General features: G+C 39.9%; 2 protein-coding genes across 2 annotated transcripts in view; both read right to left on the reverse strand.

The window, feature by feature from the left end:
* Positions 1–4774, reverse strand: part of slc4a4a (solute carrier family 4 member 4a) — a 69022-nt gene extending 64248 nt beyond the window's left edge. The window contains exons 1-2 of the mRNA XM_084054221.1: positions 4653–4774; positions 4177–4289 (exon numbers count right to left, since the gene is read on the reverse strand). Coding sequence (XP_083910347.1) covers positions 4177–4193 — 17 coding nt within the window. The 5' untranslated portion in view covers positions 4194–4289; positions 4653–4774. The remainder of the gene's footprint in view (positions 1–4176; positions 4290–4652) is intronic.
* Positions 4775–18092: 13318 nt separating this feature from the next.
* Positions 18093–18965, reverse strand: LOC311044002 (ubiquitin recognition factor in ER-associated degradation protein 1-like; the record flags this gene model as incomplete). The annotated part of the gene is made up of 1 exon (XM_084055425.1): positions 18093–18965. The coding sequence occupies one exon, from the start codon at positions 18963–18965 to the stop codon at positions 18093–18095; it is 873 nt and encodes a 290-aa protein (XP_083911551.1).
* Positions 18966–22855: the final 3890 nt, after the last annotated feature.

Below are 22855 nucleotides of genomic sequence, written 5' to 3' on the forward strand. Positions count from 1 at the left end.
TGCAGCGTGTTAGGACTGGGACTTAGTCTGGTGCTGCTGGAGATGCTCATTTCCACCCATTAAAGAATCATTTACAACCCCCCAACTCCCCTTAAGCTGATAAAAAAAGGAACGGTACCACCACACAACAACAGATTTGCTACAGGGGAAGACCACCCAATGTGTGAGAACGCTTGTGGTCCCGCAGTGGGTCACTGTGGCGTAGCCGGTAGGTATACACTGTGACGTAGGTAATCCGGTGGCGGGGCAGTGAGGGGTATAAGGACAGGAGTGGGCGGCTTCCGTCTTTCCTCTAATTGATTGTGATGGGACGGAGTGACAGGCAAGCCGGTCGTGTACAAATCATCCAACTGACAGCATGCAAGTCTGCTTGCAGCTCATGTGAAACGTAATTAGTTTTTATTCCTCATAATAGAGAACACCACCTAAAAGTAGTGTTGGTCTGTCAGTTATTGTTTTGTTCACTTGAAAGGAACCATGTATATACTATACACCCCATGTGCACACAGACACACACACACACACACACACACACACACACACACACACACACACACACACACACGCACGCACGCACGCACGCACGCACGCGCGCGCACACACACACACGCACACGCACACGCACACGCGCACACACACACACACACACACACACGCACCCACACACCAAGCTACTCCATCTGGTCAGTAATGCTTGCCCCCACCCCCTTGTTCACCTAAGATACAAGTGGGGCATCACATGACTGTCTGCTCATCCGCCCTTACAGGATTACACCAGCTTTGTGACAACATGCCAGCACGTAACCGGCCTGTGTGCACATGTCTTCAATCTCCTTCAGCATATAAAGCCATCATGTTGCACGTTCTTAGCAGTAATGACATTTTAAATGTAGTTACGCCAGGAAAATCTGGTAATGGTTCCATTTTTCCTGAAATACAGTATCAAGGCAGTATGTTCTGCTGTTCTGCTGTCTAGGGTTTGTTTTCATTCAACTTTGGACCAGATTTAGCACATTTGTCCTTCAAACACAGGAATGCAAAACAGTGATAAAACTGCTATCCGTACTGAATAGGCTCCACAAAGTTATTACTCATGGTGTTATGTTATAGGCATATCATTTCTGCAGATGACAACAACAGATATTTCTCTAGAATAAGCTTCTCTTCCTTTTGTAACACTCATTGAATCAACCAGATGGACTACCTATTTGAAAATGTAAAAAGATGCACATGGCAACAGGGTGTTTTTTGTTCAATGACTGAAGCTAATTCAGGAGTTATGCAAGTTATTAATTAAGATATCAATTAGCATAACCAATTAGAATCGGGTGCAAAAGCACAATCCTCTGGAGATGGAATTTCCTTCAGCATCAATAAAGTATCTATATAGTTTATGCAAATTATTAGTATCCCCTTACTTTGCTCAGTTACAGAAGAGAAATCTGATCGTAAATCAAGGTCTGCTATTACTTCTAATATTATTAACTAGCTTCAATAGCTCTCGGTTCAATACCTCTAAAATAGAGGCAAAGTCTCAAATTATGATGAAGAACAATCCTAAATTAATATAATATAATCCCACAGTACACCCGCACAGGCCAATGGCATTGTGCGCAGGTGTAAACAACAGTGTTTTACTCGTTTGAAACAATGAAAAGCTACCCTTGTTCATACTGTATTTGTGATAGCGTCGGTCATATAAGAATAAAAAGTAAAACCATCTTTTGAATTTCGTGAATTTAAAACAGAAGTTAACCTCATGGCTTAAAATTGACCTCTCCCTCTGGCTTTCCTTACTGCTTTAAATTCTACAGATCCTCTGATTGAAAAAGATTATTCCAGCTGAGTTGACTGAGTACCTAAACCATTTGATAAGTAGTCATCTTATCAAGCTACGGTCTGGAGAAATGGACTTGATTAACACTACATAATGTGGCAACAGCCAGAGGCTGGGGTGTCCCTAGAACTCTCCTCACTTCCTCTGTTGCCACCTACTGTATGGAACCACCATGGACATAACAGGACAAATTCCACTAAGCCTTTAGTTAAGACACCCACACATGGCACATATTCACACACCACACTCAGGATGGCATGCAGGTCACATGATTTGTTTTAATTTAAGTCAGAGAGAGTATATATATATTTTCTTTTTAATATATTTTAGGATATTAAAACAGTATTACTATGTACTGTACACTGTACATACAAAAGAAAAACATTTTAATGTTGTGTTCACGTGCATTGCCTACTATCTGTCACTTAATAGATAGCTTATCTCTGACTCAGTACCAGTGCTCTATGCTGTGATCTCCATACACACTATCAGTGAGGGAAAGAGTTTGTTGTATGTAATCACGTGGATACAGCCATGTAAAACTGCAACATGAAAACATCAAACAGTCAACTGCAGACCCTACAATGACATGACGTGATGATATATGAGTCTACTACGGGCTGCAAATCCTGTCAAGCGATCAACTGAATCCTACCAGGACTTGTAGCCTAACCTCCAACATACCGACTTATTGTTCAAAGATTAATCCATTTATGGACTACTGCGATGACACTTGATATCAAATGTCTTTTAACTTCTGAGGGTTGACCGCATAATGGGGTAATTCCCGTCTTTGTTACGTGATAGGCAGAGGGCTATTCAGCCACCTGACTAGTTTCACCTCGGCTAAAGTTATCAGGCTTCATCCCAGGTGAAATCGAAAAGCAACGCTCTGAGTTTTGGAGATTATCAACCATACAGCCTCTAAATGTAACCGCTACTTCTGCTAGATGAACGGAAGTCACGGGGATATTGTATATTTAACATGATTCAGCCATGAATTACTTCCCACTTAACATTAGAAGGGGAAGGATTTTTCGGAGAGTTTTATGATGATTAAAGAGGTCTTTATCCTAGCAACACGTGTATATAGAATATAGAACAACTTTATTGTTAGACAGAAAGTTGTTCTATATACTGTACTGTACTACAAGTGTTGCTGGAGTTTTGACCTCTTTAAACTTTTTTTCTCTGTTCTCCATGCACCTTAAGTGTAAGTAGGTGAAGTTGTGCCAGAAACCCCTACTCTGGTTTCACCAGGGAAATGTCAAATCATTCAATTCACTTTCACCTGAGGTTTTGATGACTCCCGGGTTAAAGAACAGTCTATCAAAACAACTCAAAGAAATCAAATGTAGGCAAATATTGAAAGATGACAGTGGCGTTGTTTGTACAACATTGAAAAAGAGAACACATTCCGGCTAAGAAGCTGACAACTCCCTAGAGTTGTCATTGAAGCTAGATAACATTTATCTGAAGGCATGATACTGTGCAAGCTTCCAGTCTGCTCCAGTCTGTTTTAACCATCATACACACAGTTCAAATTTACTTTTAGACTAATAGGCTAGTAGTTAGTTTCAAAGCTATTGCCCAGACTGTTATTTGGATATTTGGAGGCAATATAGACTATAATTTAATTTGCCCCCCCCCCCCCCCCCCCCATGAATGAACCTTACCCCCACAACCACCACCATGCACCACACCCACCTTCGTTAACATTACAGTATATGAAACAGAAACTCGCCTTTCTGGAAATTCTGGTGGTCAGACGGTCAATGTTAAAGTTGTGATACTTGTTACTGGTGTAAAGTAACTAAGTACATTTACTCAAGTACTGAACTTAATTACAATTTTGAGGTATTTTTTTACTTTACTGGAGTATTTCTAATTTTCAGAACTTTTACTTTTACTCCAACAATTCAGCCATTTGAAAATAGCAGATCTACAAGCTCACAATGCATCGCTATGTGACGCATTGTGAGTAGATCTGCTATTTTCAATAGATTTGTATATATTTGAAAACTTGTGAAATGGGACATTCTATTGAGTACTTTTGGTACTTTACTTTTACTCAAGTCAATTTTGAATTCTGGACTTGTAACAGACATTGCAGTATTGATACTTACTTTTACTTGAGTAAAACATGTGAGTGCTTTTTCCACCACTGTCTACTACTTGTTAATGCCCCTTGCTTTCCCCCCTGAAACGCATATGTTGTCTCAAAACAAATCATAACAATCAGTATCGACATCTGCGCTCTTCTACAACACCACACTAATAATTCTAATCTAAATTTAAACAGCTAGTATTGTCGCCTGTTATTAATTCGTGCCACTTACTTCTTGGCGGCGCTCATGATGTCTTCAGGTTGCGTGGTTTGATCAGGATCCTTACAGAATGTGAATAGAGCGGATCAGCTCCAGATCAGAGGAACGTGCTGCTGATGTTTGACCTGCGGAGTGGAATATGTCACTATGTCACTTCTGCTCCTCTGTGGGTCTACTTTAAATAGACAGGGTGGGGGTCGGGGGGGTCCTCAGTTTTTATGTATCAATTTAGAGTCCATTTGGTCGCATTTGTTAGTTAAATTAGCAATGAGGAATTTACAAAGTAATTCTGTTCTACAGAAATAACAGAAAAGAATAATAATACAAGCCTGAGTATTGTAAATCAGCTGTCAAAAACAAAATGATATTGCCCAGTACTGCCACTGCATAGCCTACAAAAGAACAGTATTAGCCTACTTAAAAGAGTTAACCTGTCAGCTGCTGCCCGCCAGCCAGGTGGAAATGAACTGTAGCCTATAGTGACTTACCACTAATTGTGTCTTTGGCTGCTGTGTCCGTGTCGGTATCTGGGTAGTAAGTGTGTGATCGCTCCTGCGTTCAGCATGCTTCTTTTCCTCTATCTGACTGAGAGACCGTCCTTTTGTTAACGTCACACCTCCTCGAGTGGGAGGTCAAAGTATTGAAGGATCATCAGAGCCGATAGAGAGCCTTCACTCTGTTGCGCAATTCCCCATAGCTACTTTTTTTTATGAGATTCTATGTCCTCTGGCTGTTTGGATAGACTAATAATACGTCATGTTATGACACCTGAGGGTTTCTACTTTTACTACTGAGCTGGTGGCAGGTGTGGAATCAAGAGATCCCACAGCGTTCTTTTACCGAAATGTGATGGATATTCGCGTTAAATGTCCGCTTTATTTACTTCTTAAAAGACTTGCCATCCATTGAGATGGGTAATTTGATTCTACAGCGACATCTTATGGAGGTTTACAGCCAATTGTGTTCTTTATCAGTAGCTCTGGAATCAGCTCGAGGGAAGTAGGCTGAATAAAATTAAATAAAAAATACTTTTGAAATCAGTTTCTGGGTATGCTGTCCTACAAAAAACAACCAATTAGGCCTACTATAGTTTTAAATCTGGGATCCAATGTCCTTATCAGGGAGGAGTCAGGGACAACTGAGTCAGTGAGAAAGATTAGCCAAATTCTCCTGTTTGTGGTCATGTTGGTCAGAAAAAATGGATTAATGTTAAACATTTAGAAATTATAGACACCTATATTATTATATTTAAGGGGTAGGGTTAGGGTTAGCTCTAAGGGCCCCAAAGTAGCCAATAGTTTAGGTAGAACCAACGGTCTGAACGTTCCCTGTTCAATCCCCAGCTCCCTCTGGCTGTGTGTCGAATAAGTGTCCTTGAGCAAGACACAGAACGAACCCCAACTACTCCCAGTGTGCAGGCTGGGGCCTGTGTCTTGGGTGAATGTGAAATATATTGTAGAGCGCTTTGGAGAAAGGCGCTATAAAAATGCAGTCCATTTACCATATTCAAGAATGATTGAGTGGTATGGGCCTACATGATGTTTCAGTCAAGATTCTGTCTAGGCCAGGGTTTCTCAAAGTGCGTGCTTTGGCACCCTAGGGTGCTGTGACGCAAGTCCAGGGGTGCCGCAGAATACTTATATTTGGAACAGTTTAACCACTGTACTATACTAAGTAAAACGGACTTGAGTTGCACTTTCTTTGGTGCGTTCTTTTTCAATCTACACTAAATCTTTTCACCAAAAATAGCAGATCTACAAGGTCAAAATGGTCACTTTGTGACGTATTGTGACCTTGTAGATCTGCATTTTTTGGTGAATGTTACCCACCAGAATATGGATGATGGGGTTCAAGTGGTTAAAGTATAAAGTTATTTTCAATCTGTCCTAAAGGGAAACAGATATTCTCTCAAGTTTTCCTTGTGACATACTGTATCTCAGGGGGAAAGATTTACATATTTATGTAACGTAATATAATGACATAAATGTAAGGTGCTAGTATCAATGTAATTCAGGGGTGCCGTGGATGAAAAAGTTATTTACAGGGGTGACCTGAGCCAAAAATGTTTGAGAACCTCTGGTCTAGGCTATGAAAAAATAAGATTCCTGTTGAGAGAAGAGAGGTATGAAATAATGAACGTGTGCTCTTTAGATGTTGAGGGGGTATTGGCCAAACAGGATTTGCACGTACAGTAGTATCTGGAATTAGTTCTCTGCATTTACCCATCACAGGAGCAGTGAGTGATACTTGCATATAAAACATTTTGACTCTTGACAGTCCAGGGATGGACTGTGAACTAATCAGTGGTGTAAAGTAACTAAGTACATTGATTCAAGTACTGTACTTAAGTACACTTTTGAGGAATTTTGACTTTACTGGAGTATTTCCCATTTTCAATACTTTTACTTCTACTCCATTACTTCTCAGAGGCAAATATTGTACTTTCACTCCACTACAATGATTTGACAGCTTTAGTTACTACTTTGCAGATTTAGATCATAATCACAAAATATACATTAACCACTTCAGCCCTATATATATTACGACCATTTGAAAATAGCCAAGCTACAAGCTCACAATGCACATTGTGAGCTTGTAGATCTGCTATTTTCAAAAGATTTGTATACATTGTGAACGTGTGAAATGGGACATTCTGCACTATGAGTACTTTTACTTTTGGTATTTTTATATTTTGATGCCAATACTTTTGTACTTTTACTCAAGTGAATTTTGATTACCGGACTTTTACTTTAAAAGAGTATTTCTACACTGCAGTATCGATACTTTTACTTAAGTAAAATCTAAATTTTCTGTATGTCAATGTACTCTGACAGTAAAGAAGTGGGAGGGTGCAATCTTGAGACCGTGACTGTCCTGTCGAGGTATCACCATTATGGTTTAAGGTAATCTTTTGCTCGACCCTAATGTCTGACCAGTCACTGCCAGTCTGTCATTCGGTAGGTGACTCACTATTGGTTATTAAGGCAGGAGATCATGTGGTAAGTGAAGGTCAATCTCTGGCCCTGCTGCCCTCAGGGAATTTGACCACATTGTGTTTGGGAGACCAACTGAGAAAGTGTTTCCTCATAGAGAGTTATCTGGTGATCAGGGGAGAAACACGTTTGTCGTTTTAGCATAATGAAAGTGCTCCTTGTTGTCGATGAAGGCTTGTATGACATCACCGATTACAGCCATTGATCTCTCATTGGTGGACAGTTGTTGTTGTTACTTTGGATGACCCCATGCAATAAAACTAACATTCTGTACAAAAACTTCATTTCTTGATGTGCTCCCTGATGCGGTGTTGTGTTAAACTCAGCATAACCTCTATCTACTTCACACTATTTTACATTGGATTTAACTTTGGTGTTCGGTTATGTAACAGTAGGCTGACACCTCTAGACACCCAGTGGAATCCTTGAGAGTCACATTCTAAACTGACATTGGGCCAAACTGCAGAGACGGTGCATAATATTTAACTTTGATAAAAAATCTGGCTTTAACGCTGCTTGTTTTGACGTCATCCAAGAGATGCACTAGCACATGTCGGCACACAGGTTAAACTGTCACAACAAGGAACCTGGAGAATGACCTCAGATGTCCAGTGAACTGCTACTTGGTAAAGCAACAAAGTTAGTTCAGAAGACGACATATGTTATACACTGTATAGCATATGACATCTTTCTACCCAAGAGTAGGTGAGAGGAACCCTTAACAAGCATTTGTTATTTATTTTTTATGGTAGGCAATAAAGTTGCTTACTAATACAAGCAGCCATTTCAGTGGCAATTGTTAGACGACCTTGGTCTATAGCAAGCATGAATTAATCATTGTATAACTAAAGAAATAATACATATATTGCAAAAGGTAACTGTATAATGCAGGTTATTAGAATGAAACAAGCTTTTAACGTCTGTGTTTTCAGGCTACAATATACCTGAAAAGCACTGTTGGGTCAACCAGTTCATCTGCTGACCACATCACCACGACATTGTGTGTTGTGCTCCATTCCCAGCTCGGCACCTTCGATGCAGTTCATCTGCCCTAACGTTATGCCCGATTTATACAACACCAAGCATAAATCAGGCCTTGCTTTTTTATGTCTCAGCTGCAACTTCCCAGTGAAGTCTCATGAGGTGAATCACCAAATAATTAATTATAAAGTCAAACATGTTATGGCAAACATGTTTTAAGCTCCAATGCAGAACAATAGATGCGATTCCATGATTTCTCTCAACGTCAAGGGAGTGTTGGCTTCCATTTTTATGGCTTTGTGAGAGGCTTTGTGAGAGAGTAGCTACTAAAACCCAGTATACAAATGTGGCAGCGGTGGCCTAGTGGTTAGAGGGGCGGCCTTGATACCGGAAGGTCCCTAGTTCGATTCCCCAATTCATCACATCGATCATGAATCACCGCTGAATAGCCCTTGAGCAAGGCTTCCATGCAGGGTCCGGCTGGAACCAAATGGACCCGTTCATTTGTAGACTCTCAGATTTAGGCTGCACTGAGGATTAACACTGAGGACTTTACTGTGTGTGTACAAAGTTTGAATTTCATTATTATCCATTATGATTAAACAATAAAACACAAAATGTACAATGTTTGGCTTCCGTCCCCATGCTCAACGTGAATACCTGATGTCATACACTTACTTTACATCATGTTTATATGGGATACATTCTTCCTGAGCAAACGTATATATAAATTTAGCAAAACTGCTTTACAGAAATGACATTGTTCCTCTTCACTCATGACCACTAGAGAATTAAAATGTACTAATTAGACTGCTCCAGTTTTAATTAAACAGATTCTTTGTCATCACACTTCATCATGGGTGGGGAGAAAGGGGTGAGTCACTCTGTAATGGTTGCTCTGCCTCTTACATTGTACATTGTATTTTCCATAACTTCAAATTTGTTCTCAAAACAAAGATTTGTGTTTTTATTCACAACACAAAATATTGTTAGGCTAACAACACAAGGACCACATATCTGAGAGAAGTTAGTTTTAAAAAGGATTGTCCCACATACATTCATGTATAATGCAAAACATCTGCTGACAGATTTACCCCCCTAAGCATGTCAGCAATTCAATTCAATTTTCCATCGTATAGCAGAGGGAAACATTCTTTCTCAATATTACTTTGCTTCGCTATTACTGTATACACAGTCTACTGGATGGATGCATGCATGAGTGACTGAACATCCCACATACTGTAGTTAACTTGTCATCACACCATAATAAAATTATCAATCAAGCAGGAACATTTGTGCTGACCATATCCTTCTACCTGTTCAGCTAGTTACCACTCCCATCTTTCCAGAACTTACAGTATGATAGATCCCATGCTGTGTTATAAATCATCATAGATTAGTTTCACGGTCAGTTCCAATAAGCTGTTTCCTTATGTATTCTGCTGATCCATGTGTACCTGCCCATTACAATTTCCAATAATCAGAATGAGATACAACTTTATTGTCACATTACAAGTTTACAGGTGAGGACAGGGTGAAATTTGTTTTGTGCAAACTCCATAATCTTTGTTGTTTTCAGAAAGAGAAACGCACGTGCGCACGTGCGTGCGTGTGTGTGTGGCGAGGGGGGCAGGGACAAAGATTAAATGGTAAAGAAAAACATGTCAAGGAGAGGCAAAAATCAAAGATATCACTTATGCATAGCACAAACCAGCAGTATTATGTACATGAGGTTAGTCATAATGTGTAAAATGGTAACACTTCAGTAGGTCCACATCGCAGCAGGTACTGTATGTACGTGAGATTAGGCATTAAGGTGCAAAAAAGTATCAACGCATTGTACATGAGATTAGACATTAAGGTGCAAAAGACCTTCAGCTATAGAAACTCTCCCCTGGTCCCCCATGTCCTTGTCATTTGTTCATTGACTAAAATCTTGGGATCTAAAGGTCATTAATAAGACAGTCAGAAGAATACAATGTAACTTTGTTAGTTTTATCTTTGTTAAGATTGTATTTGTGGCATTATTACTGCTGCTTCAGCAAGCTTAAAATCATGCTAATATTCCTGTGACATCATGGGTGTGGGTGAAACTTGTGACCTTTTAGAATGTTAATCTATCCCTCTCCCCTACATTTCTGTATACTATACAATAATGAGACAAAGACAAAGGTTGTGTGATTTAAAATGTACTTTAAAAAAAAATCTCTTTTCCCGGAAAAAGTATTCACATTTTTAAGTAAAAGTATCAATACTGTAATGTAGAAATACTCTTTTACAAGTGTAGCACTGGCCCTTTAAGGAAAGTGCATAAAGAGGGGTGGCCAGGTTTGTGGCCTCCTGTCTAGCCAGAAGCCTGGTTTGAGTGTTTGTGAGAGAGACCTGGAGGCATGAGGGGGACACGCTAATTCTCGGTAAGACAATCTGAAACAAATGACAAGGTTTTTATTGTTCTCATTGTAACAATAGTACATATATAGGAGTTTAGATAGGCTGACAATATGAGGCCTGTTGTTAATTATACTAATAGATATCTGTACTTCCAGAAGCCTCCAGGTCCTTTGAGCAGCAGTACCCTGTGGCTGTGCAGGCCTTTATCAATTGGAGCCATGAGCATACAGTATATTGACTATTTGGGTATGTTTGTTATTTTGCTGTATTTTGTCATCTTGCTATAGGAGCCTAATGAATTGATGAATTGGGATGAATTGTTCTAATGCTTTATTATTTGATTTTTGTAGGAGCTGAACTGATCACTGTTTTTCCCACCGTGCCATATATATGTATACTATTTAGACTGAGTGCAATAGGGTTGACTGAGGACAGAGCTATACTGGGCCATTAATTAGCATTGCATGATTTTGGTTTTGCTTATTTGTAGTTTGTTTTGATTTGCTTATTTGCTTATTTGCTTTTGGTTACTTATTTACTTTATTTTCTTTTGGTTTTGCATTATTTGGATTTGATTTGATTTGTTTAATTTCTGTATATTTAGTTTAGAGGCCCCGAAGCCCTTACCCTTATTGCCCCTTTGCTTCTTGAATTTAGTCCCTTTTGCAGAACTCTAATACTAACCGCTTTATTCCTTTCTGTATTTTAACCTGACTATTTTTATACCAATTGTTGAATAAACTTGGCACATTTGATACATCAGCCTCTGGTTCTGTTAATTCTGAACCCGTACCTTCCTGGGGAACCTTACCTTGTTCAGTCCTATATATCTATATATATATATACAGTATATGGTTAATGTGTTTAAAGGATCCCTCACTCCTATATGTGTGGGTGGTGTAGTCATTGCTTTACATAGCCCTGCTACACAAGTAAAAGTCTGGAATACAAATTTTACTTTACCTTTTTGAGTAAAAGTACAAAGGTATTCGTATAAAATGTACTTAAAGTACCAAAAGTGGAAAGTACTCATTATGCAAGAAGTCCCATGAAAAAAAAAATGTATAAAAATCTTTTGAAAATAACCGATCTACAAGCTCACAATACATCACGATGCGACGCATTGTGAGCTGGTAGATCAGCTATTTTCAAATGGCCGAAATACATATAGGAATGAAGTGGGTAATGTATGTTTTGTAATAATAATCAAAATCTATTAAGTAACTAGTCACTAAAGTTTTCAAACAAAATTGTACTTAAGTACAGTACTTGAGTAAATGTACTTGGTTACTTTACACCACTGGTCCCTGGACCCCACTTTGAGAACCACTGCTCTAGGCAACAGAGCCACCGGAATGCTCCAGCTTTGATTTAGTGGCAGTGAAATTCAATTTTGAAATGCAAAGCCGATTTTGAATGCGACTTGATTTTTTCCTTTAGCGAGGGCTTTGAATGGCATTTCTTAAGGCATGTTGTCTTTTTGTAGTTTGGTAGGTGGATGTCCTTTGATCCATGTTGTCTTACTGCATTGTTTTATTTGGTGCCAGCTCTTGTGTTTGAAGTGAAATTGTTCAGGGAGATGCAATCCATCCCCACTTTCCACTGAAATGACAAAATGGTACAATATGTCAATCTATCAAGTAAACAGACCTGATAAACACTTACAATATACTGTATATGACAGTGAATAAATATTTCATTAACATGACCAATGATCTAACAAGCATGAAATCTAACTTTAACTCCAATATCATCATCCAATTGATATGCGGTAAACTTGTCCCTTTATACCTTGACCCAACTGTACGTACTTAAATTGATACTTTAGAGAATAAGCACTTACATGTTGAACTAGAAAATGTGCTCCTCGGAGCACAAGTCTCCGCCAGCAAATATTGGAATTTATTCCAAGATTGGAACTTTGATGATAGGCGTTGCGCCTTTGCTTCTTCATCAGTTTTCAGACAATGATTAGCTTCTTCAGTTTGCATAATAAGAGTTAGTTGCACTGTGTCATCAACTGTGACTGGAAAGTACTGTTCTTGATTAATCCTGTCTAAGCTATTTATATTATGTATTGTGATGACACCAGTGTGTCTACATAATGTATTGCTCCGCCATTTCTCAGCCATTTCGTGATTATTCCTGTCTTACCTCACTTTGAAAGAGACCAAGACTCTTTCAAAGTGACACATCTATTTATAGGCCGCTATACGTCATGCGTCTCACTAGCCAATCAGAGCACACTCTTTCAAAGTATTGTCACGTGTCACGTGAGGCTTGACCAATGTTAGCTTGGCCGAGGGGGGGGGACGGGACGGAAAGTGAAAACATAGTCTCCTGGCGGAGACAATGATTACCACAATTCTTACTACGTTTCACCAAACCCACTATTTGCTTATATTCTGTGCTCTAATGTCCTATACTCAGGGGCGTCACATGGGGGGTGTGGGACTGAGTTACTAGAGCCCCAGGTAAGGGGGGCCTAAACATTTTTTTTTTTGAAAGAAAAACAATTATAGGGGGTCCACAGTGAATCTTTGTCCTCAGGGCCCAGAATTTGGTGCTACGCCCCTATACTATATTGTTTCTCTTTTTGCCAAAGAATGAGGCACCAACAAGCAAGCCATACTAAACCTCGCTAGATGAGCACACAAGCATATTTCACACACATTTTCTTCTTTGGGTTAAATTGCACAGTTGACTACCTGGTGTCATCATGGACAAATGTGTTATTTCAATTCAGCTGAAAAGGTCAGCTCACTTGCATCAGAATAATCTTTTCAACAACAAGCTCCTATCTGACAGCCCTGGACAGCCAGTCAAATGTTGATCTGCTTGATCTCCATTGTTTTGGGGAATGAGGAATATACTTTAGCATAGGGTAACTTGGGTTGAAACACTGGCCTTGTGCCAGTCTTTCACAACTTAATTGATAAGATCAAACAATTGGATGCTGTCCATTGGGTTCTGTCCTTGTGCAGGACGGTATATGGCCCTGTTGAAATCACTTGATTTGCTGCCCTACATGCTATAAGCCTGCCCTCTTTCCTCAGGCAAGCGGGTGAGTAATTCAAATGCATTGTTGCCATCATTCCTGTGTCAAGTTCACATAAGGGAAATTGAAAAATACTTCATGTCCTAATAAGGCATAAGGCACATTCTAACATCCTCATCCTATCATACTAGCTTTCAACCTGGCTCATCTTCTTTGTGCCTTTGGGGGGCAAAAAAGAATGCATGCCATGTGTGCAGTACATTTTACCTTTATATTATATATTCTTATTTCACAATCAACTCATTGTTTACTTGTCCATTCTGACCCACAAGGCAAGTTCAAAAAAGAGAGCAAGATGAAGCGAAACAAATTTATTGAAATAAAGTTTTTTTTTTCACTTTTGGTGATTGGACTCCATTATATTAATGATGAGTCTATGATGACAGGACAGAGAAAGGCGCTTTCACCTCTGCTCATAGGGGTCTCCAAAATACTCGCTATAGGCTCTTCGCCTTAGACACTTTGAGACGTTCTCTATAGACATAAATGGGAAATCGCGGATTTTCTACATAAAATGATGGATGATTCTTGGAGCCAGAGCTCCAAAATGTCATCCTAATCTTGTCAACAAAGCCTGCATTAAGCATTATGCACTGGAAAACTGCCATTATTATTTCAACAAGCAAATCTATTTGGATGGAACTACTATGTCATTAATATCAATCAACTACATTACTGTAACTACATTATCATCGGACAAAAGTGTCTTGTCTACTGCACAGTAAGTTTTTGATCCATTTGTAGTCCAAGCTGACCAAACCTGGCTACTGAGAGGAAATTTACCCCATCATCAGAACAGAAGCATCAGAGCAGGCAACAGTGGCACACATGCACAGGGAGTCAGGGACATTCTGGACCTTGAGCTTATAGCACACCAGCCTGGAAGGAGGCAGCAAGGTGTGCAAAGACCATTGCTCAGGGAAAAATGCACCAACCAAAAAGGCTGTTTTAGCAGCCTACATTTCAATGTCTTAACCTATTTTTTTACAAGAGTACTTTATCTTCTTTAGGTGAAATTGCACAGTTGACTACCTGGTATCATCATGGACAAAAATTTAAAAAATGCTGTTTTAACAGCAGACATTTCAATGTCTTGATGAAACGCAAACAATCCAGAAGCAGCATATCAACCTAAACCTAAATATATATATAAATATTACCCAATTTGTAAAACTAAAGCTTTTCTGTATTTTGTTATATTATTAGTACATAATGTGTTGCGTGTGTTATGACTGGAAGTGAACATTGTTTTCACATATATATGTAAAAGTGGCGTGTTGACACAGTACTTTGACAGTATAGCAGTGAGAAAAGCCCTTGAGGCTTGTTGGACAGATTGACTCATAGAGCTGTGAGAATTCTGTGTAATCGATCTCACATAACTCTGTGAGCTAAACAGGCCCCCTCCAGGCCTCAGCTGTGTCTAGAGTGTGTTGAAAATGTGCTCACCTTAAAGGAAGGGTAAGTGACCGTTTTTGGTTAAAACAAAACGTTTTTTTGTTAAAATGTTGAAGCACTATTCTGATGTATATCATTGCTGTAGACTCTACAGCAATGATATAGCAGTAGACTCTACAGCAGACTCTACAGTGTAGAGTGTTTGCTCAGTAACAGGGTTCTCCCCATCTTTCTGTTTCTCTTTAATAAACAGAAAATACATTTTCAGGTGGGTTGCCATTCATCAGCTTCATTTGATAGTGTTCCAGTTCCAATTTTGTGTTCTCATTTCTTTGTGTCATCACTTCCAATTTCACTTGTTTAATCTGTATCCTGTCTGAGTTCTCTATCCTGATTGGTATCCCGACCTGAAAATGTATTTTCTGTTTAATAAAGAGCTGGAAAGACCCCTGTTACTTACTGAACAAAAACTATACAGCATTGATTACTACCAGAATATAGAGCTATTGAACACTTATTCAACCTTTAAGACTAATGTATACTCCATAGTACGACAGTGTTGCTTGTAGAGAATATCTGTGTTTCAAGCTAAAATCCAAAATCACATGACAAATGTACCTCATCTAGGCTAATCTACTGTCTGAATTGGCCCTCTTTAAGACATTATTTGGCACATTAATAGGGGTCAACATGAGAGAATATGAATTTATTGGGTGGGGTCATTAAAGGGTACAGATGACCCCGGCCCAAGGGGGGCTCATGCAAAGGTCTATATAGTTGAGTCCTAAATGATATGAAAATGGAAGCACCATGGAGGGAGAGGGCTCCTTTCATGGAAGTCCCACGCACGCGCGCGCACGCGCACACACACACACACACACACACACACACACACACACACACACACACACACACACACACACACACACACACACACACACACACACACACACACACACACACACACACACACACACACACACGGTCTAGTTATATAGATAATAGATCATTAATAAGGGATTACAGTATATTTTCTTCATTTTCCTATCTGTACAATCATGGAATCGGTTGGATGCTCTGTATTCTCAGTTCTTTGTCTCCCCCTACTGTCCATTGTAAACACAACAAAGATCTGACCAAAAAAGGGACAGTGCAATGTATAATTAGCCTGGTAAACCCTCCCTCCGGAAATCTCATTTCCATTTGATTTCAGGAGTGAAATCAAATGGAAATGAGATTTCCGGAGGGAGGGTTTACCAGGCTAATGTATAATGGCCATGTCCTTCAATGTAATTGTTATGCAACCATTGGAATGTGTTGGGGAGATCATTTATGTGTTGTTTTATGTTAGCATTTATGTTATATTTATTGGCTAAACACCTCAAGTGTGAGTGGCAAATGTGACATCGTAAAAAAATAAAAATAAAGTATTGCCCAAAATAGGGACCAAAGGTTGAAAGTGGTTATATAATAGTTTACAAAGGAGGAGCTTCTCATGACACAAATAGTCAAGTAAAACGGTAGAGGTTACTACACATCTCTTTGTTTTTATATAGTTTAGATAGCTGATGGGGCCAGGGCACATGCATTTAATTGAATTTGAATGTACAGGGTACTTTTAAGAGTATATGCATATGACAAACTTGAACCTTGAAAGAGAAAGAGCTTGCACATGCACTATGATTCAGGTGCAGGACGAACTTGAACCTTGAAACTTTATCAGTGCACAGCCTATAGTAGATCAGTGGTTTTCAAAGTGTGGTCCGGGGACCACGGGGGTTGCTTGGGGGTTACAGGGGGTCCCCAGCCAAATGAGGAGCAACATCACTATGAACAATTCACTACACACAATTGCAACACAAAATGCTTGAGTGACTATTCTATAACATTATAAATATCACCACTATGAATCTATTTCTCATACAATGACATTTAGACAATTAAAATGAAAACACATCAAACATGCCCTTGGCCTAATGAAAGTAAATGTGGGGAAAAGTGTTTAACCACTTTCAACCTGGCCTCCCAATGTTGGGCATGTCATTGCAGACATTTTCCCCCAAAGAATTTCAAAGATTTAGAAACAAATAGCTGATCTATAAGCTATCTATGAGCTGTTGAGTGTTGAAAAAAGCTCTGTATTCCAATAGCAATCATTGCTAATAAAATTTCAGGTTGGGATAGCAATTTCATCCAATCAGGTTCGAGAACTCATACACAGGATAAATAAAGGAAATTGGAAGTGATGAAAAAAAAAAACAGCAGACAAAATTAGAACTGGAACACCATAAAACTAAAGCTGCTAATTATCTTTGTGGGGTTCTCTGTCCTGATTGGATGAAATTGGTATGTCTTTATCTTCTGAACTGGCGAGCAGCAGAGGACGACTCCCTTACTTACTTTCATCAACTGGACCCTATAGACCACTGGTTCTCAAAGTGTGGTCCGGAGACCCCCCAGGGGTCCTTGAAGTGGTTCCACAGGGGGTCCCCAGCTAAATGATTCATAGGAACCAAAATGATCCGTATGGTCTTTAACTCCGAGAGTTATGGGGATCCGTGGGCATACCAAACTGGGGGTCCTTAAAAAATGGCCCAGTCCATTTGTTACAGAGCTGGGAGACCTCCAAAGAAAAATGTAATTGGCAATTATGATTTCATATATATGCTTGCTTTATTGTTGCCTCAAACATAAGAGCGGTGGAGAAAAAAGGGTTAGGGTACTTCTTTACGAGCAACTTTTTTTTCCTGAAGACCTCTTCTACAGCAATATTTCTCAACGTCGAGTCCGGGCACCACCAGGGGGTCCCAAATGGACCCTTATGGGTTTGTAACTCTGATAGTTAAATTAACACTGGGGATTTTACAGTGTAGATTGGGGTCCCAGAGATTTAAAAAAATGTATATGGCGTGGTCTACTAATGCATATCCAACTGGGGGTCCTTACTTTAAAAAGGTTGAGAATCACTGTTCAACAGAACAACAACCATCTGTGGGAAAATACCCCAAAACATCTTTAAAAAATGTTCAAGGCCCGTTTTTTATTTTTGTTACAGTGAATATTAGATACTGTACAAGTCTGCATAAACAAGTATCTTCTGCTAAGATTCAAGGCTTTCTCCACTTTCTGCGTAGTGACTGTCCTTCACCGGAGAAGGCATAGAATTTGCTCAAAGTCTCTTCTTCGTCTGACATATCCTTGGGCGGAGGCTTAGAGCTTCTGATGAAGGTGATCTTGCCGACTTTGTATTCATAGTTGGGAATTCCTCTTTTAATATCACCTGTGTGGATAGGTGCAGGACTGGGCTCAACGCCCTTCTTTTTGCCGTTCAACCGATTGCCAGAGCCAGTGAATGCTCTGAACCCAACATTCATGTCTGCATACGTGCCGTCATCTCCTTGCTCCGTGCGTTCCTCATGGTCAGGTTCTATGTAGCCCAAAGGAGCATCAAAATCCACATTGATGTCACACTCAATGATGGATACTGCCTTCTCTGGTTTGGTCTCCATTACACGCAGTTCATAGACACTTTCATTGTAGTTTATTGCGATGATATCACCTGTTGTCAGGCAGGCAAAGCTTCTCAAGGCATTTTCCAAGACTGCTTTGGGGTTTGTGATGTCCACGAAGCTTTGGCTCTGTGGCTGGAATTTGGAGTAAGTGGCCACCCTGAGTTTAACACTTTCTACCTGGACCAGGCCACCTTCGTCCAGCAGAAGGTTCTGCATCATCCAGTATGGTAGGTAGCAGTTTCCCTCATCTGCAACAAACTCCAGAACACCAGAGTGTGTCACTCTGTCCTCGTGCTCGTTGGTCAATTTGAAAAACATTGGATAGGTGATGTTAAGCTGGCTGAGATGCTCAAGCGCAGACGATGGCATAATGATCTTTCCTCCTTTATCCACATCAGAGCGGTCGTATGGACTTACCAGCATGGATATAGAGTAGCAGTGGTACTGGGCGGAGAAACGGTCAACCATGTTGAAGAATAACCTGAGAAATACAGTATTTGAACCAGCAGTGGTGTATTCGGTTTCGTGTTGGGGGGTCAATGTTCTGAGGAAGTTGCTACAGGCTTTGTTTTTCTAACAATTTGCTTTATTTAAAGGAGGACAATAGATGACGAGGTTGTGATGGCATTGCGTGATGATGTCATCATGTAAGAATACACATTGACAGTCGGATTGGGCTGAAACCTCGCCCAAAAGGAGTCATTCGTCATAGATATGTCTGACGTCAGACTTGCCTAAATATAGAGTTTCACCTGGCCTGGCGGAGATGTGCGTTCCACTGAGTGTACCTTTATCACATTATTTTTATTTCATGGCACTGAAGGGGTCAGCCGTCTAGAACAGCATTTGTCTGTCTGTCCGTCCGTCCGTCCGTCCGTCCGTCTGTCTGTATGCATGTACTTATATGCATGTACGTATGCATGAATTCCACACGTCTCAGCTAACAATGAATTGCTGGTCCTGTTGCTGCTGCCTGTGCCTTAGCTGAGCTGTCACATACTGTTGAAGTCACTCAGAATGCACCTTTACAGCCTGGCAGACAGCATATGTTGGGACTGAGCGTGACAAAAAGAATGGTTTTCGTGTCATTTAGGGGTTGCGTCCATCATTCCGATCCCATACCTATATGGCCTGATGGCTTTGGACACCGGTGGGCCTTCGCAAGAGTTTCTTACTCTAGGCCAACGCCATGAATATAAGCAGAGTAAGCCACTTGAAGGTCACATTTTACAATGTGTTTATGAACATATTTTTTTAGAAAAGGCCTATGTATGGTGCTATTTTAGGAAATATGTTTATTGAAATGTTTGTAGATGCACTGCCTTATGGTAAATCTTAACATTTCACTAAATTAGTTTCAGGTAACACTTTACTTTAGCCACCTTTAATTGTTTAGCATTTATAAGCCTTTCTTTGTCCTTTGGTCAAGGTTGACTGCAGGTGCGGTGGTCTCAAAAACATAAAGGTAAACTGGCAGAAGGAGTCACTTGCAGTGAGCGAGTCTCCTTCTGCCATTATAACTTATATGCAGACATATTTTACATCATTGCAAATGTGTTTTACTATCTTACCTGTAGCCTGCCTGTTGTGGAGGTCCAGCGAGCAGAACCAACCTGCCCTTTCGGCAGTCGCCATAGCAGGTGGAGTTGCCGGCAGAGCAGACAGTGCGAGCATCCCCTGTATCTGTCTGGTATTGGACCAGCTGTTACTGGTGGTTGGATGGTCCTCAGTGAAATGGACCCTGGCTGTATGCACCCCCCGCTGACTGGTTTAGCACTCTGGATGGCTGGTCGGGATCAAGGTTATAGTAAATTAAATCTAACGAAATAATAAAAACTAGAATTGAAAAACTAAAAGACATTTTGGTTAACTGATATAAAAACAAAAACGAGGCGTTACAAAAAAAACTATAACCAACTGAAACTGTATTGTGTGTTTACAAAACGAATTAAAACTAACTAAAATCATAGAGATATTATGTCCTTAGTTTAAGTCTTTGTCAAAACTCTTCAAAAGTAGCAAAAATAGCAGATCTGTTAGCTTGTAGATCTGCTGTTTTTGCTATTTTTCTGACTTTGTTGAATCTTGCTCCTGACTAATCCATATTACAATAAAAAAACTAAAACTAACACTAAAACTGATTAAAAACTCGACTAAAACTAAGCCTTTTCACAAAATAAAAACTAAACTAATCAAGCAAACCCGCTTTAAAAACAAATAAAAACTAAACTGAAAACATTAAGTCAAAACTAAATGAGAATAAAAACAAATGAAAAATTCACAATAACCTTGGTTGGGATTGTGTCGTGGCCGCCTCATTGGCTGGTGTAACAGGGGCTGGCTGGCTGGGCTGATGATGCTGTGCCCTCTCTGGCTGCTGTGTGGATGGGAACCATAGAGATAGAGTTAGAAGATGGGAGCACACACTGTGAATTCTGGGACGGCTATCTCTCCTGTGATGAAGGACTACACACACAACTGTGTCACCCAAAATATTTGAAAATAGCCATTCTACAAGCTTACAATGCATCACATTGCCACACATTGTGACTGCGACACGATGCAATTGGATTTAAAATCAATAATCAATTATTTTAAATTACAAAAAAACGTAGGCCTACGGACCAGAAGATGTACGAGCTGATGTGGCCACGATGGGAATTAGCCAAAAGCAGAAAAATAAGTTTTAAAATAAATAAATAGATTAGTTCGATTAAATGTTGCACCCCTAAAACACAATACATAATGTTTAGGACAATATTTGTAATATCAGCTGCAGGTGTACCTGTTGGATAGGCCTACTCAATATGGGAATGAATCCCCCCTCAGACACTCATCATCATACCAGACTCATACCATAACAGATCAGCTACACTAGTATCACACTTCAAGCTAGCCTGAATTCCTTCCTTAGACCGTCACTAGGGGGCGTAAACACACTGTGGCTGAACGCCACAGCAAGAAGTGACATCTACTGCTGTCAATTGGTTAAGTAAGTATAATCAGTGCTACAAAACAGATTCAGCAGGTGACAGGTCACATCACTCACTTGTCTATGATTAAGTGCCCATATTTTAAAAATATGTACAGTACACATAAAGCTTGTGCAATTAAGTATGAACTAATCAATGCCCTCAGTAGAGGAGTTTGTTTATATGGTGTTGTGGTGTTTCTTTTGGCCAATAGAACTTCCTAGACATGAAGTACTGACGGGTGCATTTCTCCTTTTCGACATGTCGCCTTTCCGACGTTGACGAACCCTATACCTAACCCTAACCCTAACCGCACGCGGAAGCCACTAGTCGGAGTGGTGAGATGTCGGAATGGAGAGTGAACACCAGTACGGACATCATGCACTGGCTGGCCTCCTCAGGTTGACAACCAAACAGTGTGACCACGGCACTTAATCAGTTCTTCCTGGGCCCATGATAAAACTGTATTGAAAGTATTGTGGTGTGATGTTAATCTGTTCATAAGTTACATCGTGATGGCCATCCCACAATTTTGTCATTTAGGAGATGCTCTTATTCAGAGTGCAAGATAGGGAGTAAGTGGCATGAACCCTCCCTAGTCAACAGGTGACCACAGGGTGCAAAGAAATTATGTTTGTGTTACATAGAGCTAGCATTTGTCTAAGCAACATACTTTTATCAGTAAACAAGCAAACAACAAACATCTGTAACCGAATCAGCAACATAGTGAGAGTGGTCCTCCTGTATTACTGCATGGGGACAGTTTAGTTGAACACCTCAGGTGGGAGCTGTGTGGGCTCCCAGGGTGTGCCAATTAGCACCATAGATATGTGACAGATGATTTACTGATGAATTGAGTATTGGACCACAATGGAAAAAGGCCCTGGGCTTTTTGTGTTATCCTTTTTGCATAACTTTTGACTGTACTACTTGTACTACTGTTAACAATCTTGTTAATAAAGTATTTAATCAATCAATCAACATCCTGCCTCAGGGTGCACACCCACAGATTTTGTATTGTTTTGTTATTGGGTTATTAAGTAAAATTTGTCAAAACACAATAGCATAATTTATTCTGCCTGAACATACGTCATGTCCTAGTATGAGCGAATAAGGGAAGGATCAACGTCACGTGATTCCCTTGTTTGACCCGGCAAAGGGTAAAACAAAGGTGCTTATTGGTCAAAAACCCGGATGTGTGTCTCAAAGAATGTGGAATGATTATTGTGAAAAAATATAGCCTGCCAGTGAAAAGCTATATTTTAAACTATTCAACTGAAAGAAAGGGAGAAAGAGAGAAACAAGAAAAGTGCGTTTTATTTTGAAGTCTCCAACCGGAAGCGGCGTATCAGCTTAATCTGAGGGCGAGTTAACAGTGCGGCGGAA

This window comes from Gymnoscopelus microlampas (genome assembly GCF_963454915.1).
Source record: "Gymnoscopelus microlampas genome assembly, chromosome: 4".
In the NCBI taxonomy this organism is placed as follows: domain Eukaryota; kingdom Metazoa; phylum Chordata; class Actinopteri; order Myctophiformes; family Myctophidae; genus Gymnoscopelus; species Gymnoscopelus microlampas.